Here is an 11102-nt window from a genome sequence, read left to right on the forward strand (position 1 = left end):
ATTAAAAATGGGCCGGCATCTAAACTTACATTATTGCATTTCAAATAAAGATACAAAGAGAATGAAGAAAATTTGATAACAGTAGTAAATTAGAAAGTTGCTTAAAATTGCATGCTCTATCTGAATCACAAAAGAAAAAATTTGGGTTCAGTGTCCCTTTAATGTGACATCATATAAAAGTTACTCAGATACATATCATGCTTTATTTTGTATCAGAAAAAACAACAAATGCTATTAGTTTAAAATACACTATGTAATGTATATCACATGCAGCAGCACATAATGTAATCATGTATTCCCAACTCTAAAGACATTAATAAATCACTGTCAAGTTGGGTTGCATCATAGCACAAAGGTTGAATGCAATTATATAAGGTCACGGAATTCCAAGAAGATAACAATAATATATGCCATTATGTACATAATATATCCTGTTTTGTCTTTATACAGAAGCCCTCTACTCTTTTAAACAAGTAAATACACAGTAACCAATTAAACGCATCATTCTGAAACTATGATTTGATCTGATGTGATAGAAACATTGTTGGATTTAGGTCATTTTGGAAAAAGTATTAGTACAAGATTCAGAAGTAATTTGCAGCTGTATTCGGTTACATAATTTATATCAGTGGAATTTAAACCACTCAAAGTATGAGAGCTGAGAATCTCTGCAATGTGCACAAAGCTTTAGCCTACACTTTAGACAGGGATATGGGTTAGCACTTAGATTTGCAAGTTGCCCTCCACAAAAATACTTGACAACCAGTATACCTGTGATTGGGCAAAAGTGGGTCACAATGTCCCTCCTCCAAAACACTACCTTAGGCCCCACCCACATATTATCCTGCCAGTAAAACACATGCTAAAGAGATTTGATCCCTCACATGACCTTAGCTGCAAGTAGCACACACAGAACAGTCACAATCACAGGTAAAAAATAAAGCAGAGATTGTACCCCAGTAACTACAAGTAACACAAAAAGAGCAGTACCAATGAGTGCCAGTCACAACTCATATTTTTTGTTTTGTACTTTTTACCAAAAATGGGTCACCTCCTAAGTTTACATTTCTGCTTTTAAATAAAGATACCAAAAGAATGAAGAAAAATGAATAGGAGTAAATTAGAAAGTTGCTTAAAATTGCATGCTGTATCTGAATTATGAAAGAAAAATTGAGGGTTTCATATCCCTTTAAAGGGACATTAAACACAAAATACATGCTAGATAGAATGATGCATTCAAAGAAAAGATTAGTCCATGACTAACATGTAGATGTATCTTTTAAAGTTTCATTAGTTGTTTAAAAAGTGACAAAATAAGTGTAAAGTTTTAGTGTCTATAAAACACTGGGAGCTGCCATGTTGTAACTTGTGTTACCTTCTCTGCTGTGGCCAATTAGGGTCAGTTATAAATAGGTCACTAGAGTGTACAGCCAATGGTTGTGCTGGATGTAACAGTGTACTGCACTTCTATTTCTAACAGGAACTGAAAAGCTCACAATTACAGAATGGAATTACAGGCAAAGAGGACAAAATAAATAATGAAAGTATATTGCAAAGTTGTTTTATATATACAATTTATCATTTTATATTACCATCTCAAAGTGTTTAATGTCCCTTTAAGTGTCCAGTATGTTTGTAGATATTTTACTGGCCAGTGTGCCAAAATACTGGACACTCCAGTAAAATACTGGACACCTGGCAAATCCACTAGTACTTCCTAGTCTGTTATGCTAAGTACATACACCCTGTAGGTATTTGGGGCATTGGCAAGGGGTACCCACAGATTTTTTTATTTATTTAGTTTTGCACTGATGCAGCTAAGTTAACAATCAGTTTATATGAAAAAGTAGAGACTTTCCCAGTTCCCCTCTCCAGCACTATTAACAGGACAGTCTGAGGGTATTTCCTGCCTGGGCTGGTCAGCTGCTTACTCACTGTAAATGACTCACTTGTGATCGGCTACAGAAATTTTTACTATCTCGTCTATTAGGGACATTTGAAGACTGGGTCTGAGAAACACAGGGAAAGTACCAGGTAAAAGTAATTAGGTATCAAAGAGCCAGATAAAGTGCCACAGTGAAGTATATCAGTGAGCCACAGATACATTGAAAGCAGAAAAGGGCTACCATGAATATTAATATTACTTCCCTCATCATATGAAGAATTCATTTAATTGCTTTTTTAACTTTACTTTTAAAGTATAAGGTACACAGTATTATGTTATCTCTCTGTTTTCTATTAAAATAATTTTCTAGTATGTTTTTCTATTAAAATAACTTTCAGTATTCTTTGGTCTCATATTTTCAAAGATTTACCTCAACTTTTAGTCAAACAGGATTTAAAAAAAAAAAAAAAAAAAAATTCTATTGAAATCAGGAGTATTTGAGTCCCTGTCAAAAATTAATTTTATCTCTTTTCTTTCTATGGTCTACGTCAGGGGTCGACAAATCTGTTTAAAATTTAGGAGCCAGTAAGAATATCTAGTAGCCAGATCTGTATATAGATCTATGGTGAATAACCCAAAAAGTTCGGAGCCAGGAGTAAAATTCTAGCTCTGGTATATTATATTATATTTATATATATACACATACATATACATACACATTCTGATTCACACACCTGAAAGCAAATTCTAATACAATGTTAAAAGGGACAGTCAACACCAGAATTTTTGTTGTTTTAAAAGATAGATCATCCCTTAATTACCCATTCCCAAGTTTTGCATAACCAACACAGTTATAATAATACCTCTGTATTTATTGCATCTAAGCCTCTGCAGAGTGCCCTCTTATTTTAGTTCTTTTGACAGACTTACATTTTAGCCAATCAGTGCTCACTCCTCTGTAAATTCACGTGCATGAGCTCAATGTTATCTATATGAAACACATGAACTAACACCCTCTAGTCGTGAAAAACTGTCAAAATGCATTTAGATTTGAGGCGGCCTTCAAGCTCTAAGAAATTAGTATATGAACCTCCTAGGTTTAGCTTTCAAGTCAGAATACCAAGAGACCAAAGCAAAATTGGTGATAAAAGTAAATTGGAAAGTTGTTTAAAATTACATGCCCTATTTGAATCATGAAAGTTTTTTTGGACTTGACTGTCCCTTTAATGTTCTGTTTATGTGCTAAGTATAGGTATATGAATGTAGGGCAGATGGCAAAAACCCTTTTATAAGGTTATAATTTGTGAATTTTGCATATGTGGGTGATAATGTAAGGATCAATAAGGATTTGTAAAAAGAGAAAATGTTTGTGTACATAAAACAACTTTAAGCACAAATTATGCATAAAACCTTGATTAAAATGTTATTTTTTTTCAATTTATATAAAGGGCTTAAAGGGACGGTCTAGTCAAAATTAAACTTTTACGATTCAGATAGGGATGCAATTGTAAACAACTTTCCAATTTACTTTTATCATCAGATTTGCTTTGTTCACTTGGTATTCTTTGTTAAAAGCTAAACCTAGGTAGGCTCATATGCTAATTTCTAAGCCCTTGAAGGGCGTCTCTTATCTAAGTACATTTTGACAGTTTTTCACAGCTAGACAGCACTAGTTCATGTGTGCCATATACATAACATTGTGCTCATCACCGTGAGTTGTTTATGAGTCAGCACTAACTGGCTAAAATGCAAGCCTATCAAAAGAACAGATAAGGGGGCAGTCTGCAGAGGCTTTGATACAAGGTAATTGAGGAGGTAAAAAGGTGTATGAAAGTGATGGTAAAACCTAGCATAAAAAAAAACACCACACACACACACCTTTCTGTGCCACAGTTCCACACTAAAATCAGTGGCTCCGGCCGCCCACGGCACAGCACTCATTAACAATGAGGTGACGCTTCAACCTCTATAAACCAATAGCTGTGGTAGCATTCAGAACAGTCAGATGACTAGCACGTTATAGGTTTAGAGGTGGCAACGTCACCTCATTGAGAGAAGAGCGCTTTGCCCGTGGGCGGCCAGAGTCGTGGCACAGAAAGAGAAAAGAGTTAGTTTAGCCCCCCTACAGGTCTACATTATTTTTAGTGTTGGTAAATCCTAGCATTTTCTAAACGCTCAAATTTACCATCACTTTAATATAACCTTGTTGCTTATGCAAAACTGGGGAATGGGTAATCGGTTTCACATAAGCTAATGGGAAATCTCTGCTTTACATCTCATAAAGTGAAAATATTGTAGTAGACTGTACAGGCTTCTTCTGCCCAGTCATATTACGTGTGCATCAATAAAACTATGGTGACTAAACACTAAATATATGATAGACAGCATTTAATACAGTTTGGCTTTATGAAAGGAACCTATAAATAAATACCTAAAACCCAAACATTTTTTCTAAGGATGTCAATACATATACAACAAGGCTTCACAAATCTCTAAAGGAATGAACCATTAACCTAAAACTCAGTTAACGATTGGTTCAAATATTTAGTGATTTCATAAGATTAAGTAATATGGTTTCCGTAAAAAAAAAAAAAAAAAAAAAAGAAGTTTTAAAAAAAAATCACTATATGAAAACGGCCATTTTTAAAACCTTAAAGGGCACTGTAGTGCAAAAAATGACTTGTTATAGTATGTAATGTAGGCACTGCTGACCCTGCACGTCTTCAGGCCTGATGATCAAAAGCTCCCGTCATGGAGAGAATTACACAAAATCTTTGGTGGCTTTTTTGGAGCATTAATTTGTCGTGTAGGTGTCTCTCCATATACAGAACCCTGCATAGATATAAACAGCTCACAAGCTAAAGTTTGACTTTGCATTTATAAACAATTTTAAATGTTCCTCACACTATTGACAAGCCCTTTTAGATCATCTTGCGAGACCAGAGAGCATCGATCAATGGCCCTCTAGGTTTAACCCTAGCAAAGTACTGCTCAGTAGCTGCCGGTAACTTTTTAGGACCAGCAAGTTGTTTTTTCCCCCAACCATCTATGATAAAATAAAGGATATTAGTCTTATTTTGTTGAGTCAAGTTCTGGAACCGAGCTTTTTTCATGTTTTATATTAATCCCTGTGTTTCAAGCACATGCATGCAGCATATCTAGATACACTCTGCATGCCCCTTGCACAGTAAACGCTATAGCCAATACAGTGATAACGTTTAAAAGACAAGTCTTTTCTAATATTTGCATTTTACAATAATACTTATGTGCATTTCACTATTTTAATTAAAGGCATCTCTACATATGCAAAAAAAAAAAAAAAGCTTTAAAGGGATATTCTAGTGCATGCAATTTTGTCCTATAGTCTTCAACTCTACGTGTTTGATCCCCACAAACGGGTTAAACACATAAAGGAAAATGAAGTCCAAAATTTTTCTAACAAACCAGAAGCATGCTGTTATTAACTAGAAAGTTATTTTAAGAACAGAAATATTGGAACAAGCTAAATGGAGAGCAAGAAGCATTAATGTATGTAGTGACTCACTAGCTACTGACTGGGAAAGTAAAAGGGAATTTGTGCACAGTAAGAAAAAAAAATGAAATAATTTTTTATTAGACCTGGTTTTCCTATATTTTAAATCCTGTAATATAAAACTGCCCCGGAGAAACTGGAGTACTTTCTGTATAATTAAATACTCCGACGTCCCTGCATGCTGAACAGTGATTGCTTGATGTGCAGGATCTCATTTAAATGTATTCCTAACTGGCCACATCAAAGGAGATAAGATAAACAACACTCAAGAAACTTTTTAAAAGGGACAGTGTACACCTTAGTCATCTTAAAGTCTTACCTTAGATTACGCTGCAAATAGCCCCCTGCACCCTTTCTATATCATGCAGCAGTAACAGTAAAACAAGTTATTTTAAAATGAATATTGTTTTTGGCCAGTTTAAAATGGCTGCCAAGCTCTGCCCACTGATGACATCACAAGCTGGGCTGAATCTGCACTCTGCTGAATAGCATTGACAGTCTGTTGAATCCAACTAGTGAGCCTTTTGTGATTGGATGTCATCAGTGGGCTGAGTTTGGCAGATATTTCAAAGTGGCCAGAAACAATATTAATTTTAAAATAATTTTTTTTACCATTCCTGCTGCATGATATAGAAAAGGTACAGGAGACTATTTGCAGCTTAATCTAAGGTAATACTTTAAGATGACCATGGTGTAGACTGTCCCTTTAAAAAGGTATATGCCTGTGCACTACAAAACAATGCAGATTCTGCAGCAAAATGTAAATTAGAAATGGTTGTTTTGTATAAAATCATTCTTTTGCAATCAAGTGATTAATTTCTGATGAATTAAAAGGGACAGTCTAGTCAAACTTTCATGATTCAGATACAACATGCAATTTTAAGCAACTTACTAATTTACTCCTTTTATCGATTTTTCTTCGTTCTCTTAGTATCTTTCTTTGAAAAAGTAAGACTAAGCATAGGAGCCGGCCTATTTCTGGTTCAGCACCTGGGTAGCACTTTCTGATTGGTGTCTAAATGTAGCCACGAATCAGCAAGCTCTACCCAGGTGCTGAACCAAAAATGGGCAGGCTCCTCTATGCGTACATTCAAATAAAGATACCAAAAGAACGAAGGCCTCATCTCGCATTGTGTACAGTTCTGGAGACCAAAACAAGAGGTCACTATCTAAAAGGGATATGAAACCCAAAAATGTTATTTTATGATTCAGACAGAGGATACCATTTTTAAAAAAAAGTTTCCAATTTACTTCTATCATCAAATTTGCTTCATTCCTATCATATACTCTTGTAAATTGATAACATTCTAGCAAAATTGCTCACATATAGTGATCCACAAATGAGCCGGCTCCTAAGCATTATGTACCTGCTTTTCAACAAAAGATACAAAGAACGAATACAATTTGATCATAGAAGTAAATTAGAAAGTTGTTTAAAAGTGGGTGCTCTATCTGAATCATGAAAGAAAAAATGTGGGTTTCATATCTCTTTACGTTAGAGGGTAGTAGATTCAGGGAAAATGTGAGGAAGAGTTTTATTACAGAAAAGGTGGTGAATTTATGGAATAAACTTCCAATAGATGTGGTAAACTCAGTGGCAGTAAAATTATTACAAAATGCCTGGGACATGCATTAGGCTATCCTAAGAAAACTTTAACATGTAATATTAGTAGTCTGGATGGGCCTTTTGGTTCTTCTCTACTGTCAAATTCTATGTTTCTATGTCATGTTTTATGCAACATCAGTATAGAACAGTGCCTCTCAACCCCAGTTTTATTAAACACTAACAGGCCAGATTTTCATCTGAACTAGAGCACAGGAAAAATGATCAGCTCATCGGTAACAGTGGTTATTAAACTGCTCTCACATAAGGAAATCCTGATAATCTGGCCTGTTAGTGTGTCCTGAGCACTTGAATTGAGAGATACTGGTATAGAGGACCTCACATTATTTTGTGAGATGAGCCAATAAGTGCGGCAGCCAGTAAGTTGCTCAAGACAAAGGAATGTCATTTCCATAACAATACAGGCATTTAAGGAAGAGAAGTTGTGAAGGAGTTGAGATAGGGGAAAAAAAAAAAGTGTTACAAAAACAATCACAAAGAAACAGACACCAAACAAGACGGAAAGAAAACACAGAACCCAATACAAATATTTCAGCACAACAAACTAAACATACTGTATGTAACAACTCATCAGTATAGGGTGTATATAATAATATACTGTATGTCATTTTGGAAATCATTTCTAAAACAACAAAAAGAAACCAGTAAATGTTTGAAGGGAATACTACTCTTAAAATGGTTTAATAAAAATGTATTTGTAAAATGTCCTCACTATATAAAGCTTGGGGGAGGGAAAGCAGATGGGTGATATGCCAGAACATATTAAATGATGCAGAAAGGCTCATGAGGAAAGCTTTTATGATTATAAGAACAATGCTACAATAAAGGAGGCTGTGTTCTAAAGTTTCAGGGTACAAAGTTCTGCAGTAACTTATAGAAACTGCTTTACACAAAGTCTAGTTGACACAGAGTAGCAGAAGTTGTGGGGTTTATTTAAAGGGACATGAATATTAATATTCAACTTTCATGGTTTAGACAGAGCATGCACTTTTAAGAGACTTTTCAGCGTACATTGTTCTCTTTGCATCCTTCTTTGAAAAGGATATCTAGGTAGACTTAGGACCAACAATGCACTACTGAGAGCTGCCGATTGGAGGCTACACACATATGCCTTTTGTGATTGCAGGGATTAAATACATTGTTATATGCAAGCAACTGAGCAATGATAAAGGTGATCTAACACATTACATAATTTTCTCGTTGCAAGTTTAAGCCCCTTTAAGAAAATATGGGACTATCTGGACTTGGCATAATACATTTAAAGGGACATTATACACTCATATTTTCTTTGCATAAAGGTTTTGTAGATTATCTATTTATATAGCCCATAAAGTTGTTTTTTTAAATAAATGTATAGTTTTGCTTATTTTTAAATAACATTGCTCTGATTTTCAGACTCCTAACCAAGCCCCAAAGTTTTATGTGAATACTGTCAGCTACCTTCTCCAGCTTGCTGCTGTTTGTATAAAGGGTCTTTTCATATGCAAAAAAAGGGGGAGGGGGAGTGTCTTATTTGCCACTTGCAATGGGCTTTCCAGCTACCTTTTCAACAGAGCCAAACTGACAGCTTCTAAGTAAGTTTTTAAATAGTTTTATACTGGATTTTTATATCAGTATCTGTGCATCTTATTCTTTATAGTAGTGTCTATTACATGCAGTTATATGAAAATGAGTGTATACTGTCCCTTTAAAGGATTATTATACTTACACCTCAGAGCGCAGTAAATACAGACTAGATGGGCTTATGGTGTTCATATGGAATAAAACTAGAAACCAGCAAAAATGTTTAAAAAGTATAAAGGAAGGAAATTCTAAAATATAATGCAAATGTAACCAGTATGTCTCAAGAAAGAAGATGATGGAACACAGAGAGATTGCACAATACAGATACTAATTACCACCATATGCAGGGCTGATGGAAGTAAAAAATAGACCAAGGAAGACAGTGTAAAGAAATATATATATATAGTATATATAGCATTCAGGCACTGTTCCAGGTGTTCCTATCTCGCCTTAGTCTGCTGTAATATGCAGACATACATTTCTCACTTGCATTTATACAATAGTGCATCGTTACAATATACAAGAAATATATGTAGTACATGAAGCAACCACTAAATGTACCTATAAAGCCAGATAACATGCAGATTACTGCAGGAACCAATAGCACCCCTAATTTTAGCATAATAACCCCTCTATAATATTAGCTCAGTGGCCCCTGAATTGTAATAGATGGTAAGTCTCATTACGGTAAAGAATATGTACAGCCAACTCAACCTTATAAATCCCTTTGAAGACAGCAAGTGCTACCAAGCAATGCATTGCAGATCTTCAAGCCAACAAGCAAGTGTCTGAAAGCAGAGTCTACAGAAGCTACATGCACCTACCATACTGAGCCATAGGCACCGGATCCCACGGGGGTAAGCTGCTTGTACCGATCAGGGACCTCCCACACCGTCTTATTGAGCTCCTGTCGGTAGAATCCTGCCCGGCAGTTCATCTTGTACAAAACCGGCAAGCACAGGCTGGGTTGGGAGACTCAGAGAAAGCGGGGAGGGGCTGACAGGATGGAAAGCTGTGGGAGTACAAGCCAATGAACAAGGCATGGCTGGGGGAGGAGAGAACGCTGAAGATAAGGGCGGCATTAGGGAAGGAGGACGAATTGCTAGAGATCAGCAGGTTAGGTGTTTACTTGGTATTTCCCCGGGCCCTGGTCAGGAGGAAAATTGTCCTGGGGAATTCCAGGAAAATGTGACACCACTAAACATGTTTTAATGTTAAATGGATTATTGATTTTTGTTAAATCTGACTATAGAATTCTACATTATTTTCTTGTTCATACATTATTATTTTACTGGAAAACTTGTTATGGGGTTTTAAATAAGGTCTTCAGGGGGGCGGAGCCAACTGTGAAGCTGTCGAGACGCATGTTCTGGCAGCTCCTGCTACTTCAAATATAATATAAGAATTTAAAGACTATATAAGCCTATATATTGGTACAAGAAGACAATTAACTCTCATGGGCTACCTATACACCTAATATCTCAGCGAATAATGCTGCATTGAGAACACCTTTCAATTATCGGGTATGAACTGCTGACTAGAGACCCGGGAAACCGCCATCTTTTAGCCTACGCAGCGATTACAGTAAGGAGTGAGATTACTTAGGGGCTATTGAATCTTTCCCATACAGGACGTTTGTCTGCACATTTAAACATGGACACTGCGGAGCAACTTATGGAGAGGATGCACTGCCTTTTAGATGGCTATCGCAATGTGTTTCAATGTTTTTTTGCAGTGGCACCCCGGCAGGCAGAAGTGTTGCCTGCTGTTTGCACTAACCGCACTCCCCCTACTGCTGTAGTCCCCAAGAGGGACGATACTTTGGGGCTCCAGCGGTCCTCACTCATTTGGCACCAGCGGCGCATATTGGGAGTTGAGAACATGGTGGCAATTCGCTCATATGGACTTGAGGGGGGAGGCGATCCAGCTAAAACTGAACACCCAATACCCTTGGGCACTATGAATACTGCCCACGTAGCATCAGTCATGGCGGATCGTAACCTCCTGGCAGGTCACCGAATATTTCCTACTCTGGCTCGTAGTGGTTTGTTTGGCAGGGGACAAGCAGATCGGATCGGCGAGAAGGCAGTTCAAAGCGGACCCTACCGTATAGAAGCAGAGCTCTTCCCTCGCTATGACTGCCCTATCCAGTTTAGCTCCATTGTCAGGGTTCAAAGTTTTGCTCAAGCAGCGGCCCTCCATGATGCGGATGTGAGAGTGGGCATAGGTTGAGCCCTTGTCCTTTTTTTTTTCTGCACAGTGTTTAATCTGGCCATATTGTCAACTGACTGAATAGTGAACTATGTTTTGGACCTTGTTATCCTTTTTGCTTACTATACTGCACGCTGTCAGGCTTTGTGAGGACATCTCTTATTTTTGATTACAGTATTGCTCATTGTGCCTGTTTTTGGGCGCTCAACACAGACCATATTTATGAATGTTTATTATTCGCAGTCTTATACCATGTTTAAGAAATGTTTACACTATAGATATATACT

General features: G+C 36.7%; 1 protein-coding gene across 1 annotated transcript in view; it reads right to left on the reverse strand.

The window, feature by feature from the left end:
- Positions 1 to 9816, reverse strand: part of MAPK11 (mitogen-activated protein kinase 11) — a 128181-nt gene extending 118365 nt beyond the window's left edge. Inside the window, exon 1 of the mRNA XM_053716643.1 lies at positions 9429 to 9816. Within this exon, the coding sequence (XP_053572618.1) occupies positions 9429 to 9541 (113 nt within the window). The 5' untranslated portion in view covers positions 9542 to 9816. The remainder of the gene's footprint in view (positions 1 to 9428) is intronic.
- Positions 9817 to 11102: the final 1286 nt, after the last annotated feature.

Source organism: Bombina bombina, chromosome 6, assembly GCF_027579735.1.
Source record: "Bombina bombina isolate aBomBom1 chromosome 6, aBomBom1.pri, whole genome shotgun sequence".
Classification (NCBI taxonomy): Eukaryota; Metazoa; Chordata; class Amphibia; order Anura; family Bombinatoridae; genus Bombina; species Bombina bombina.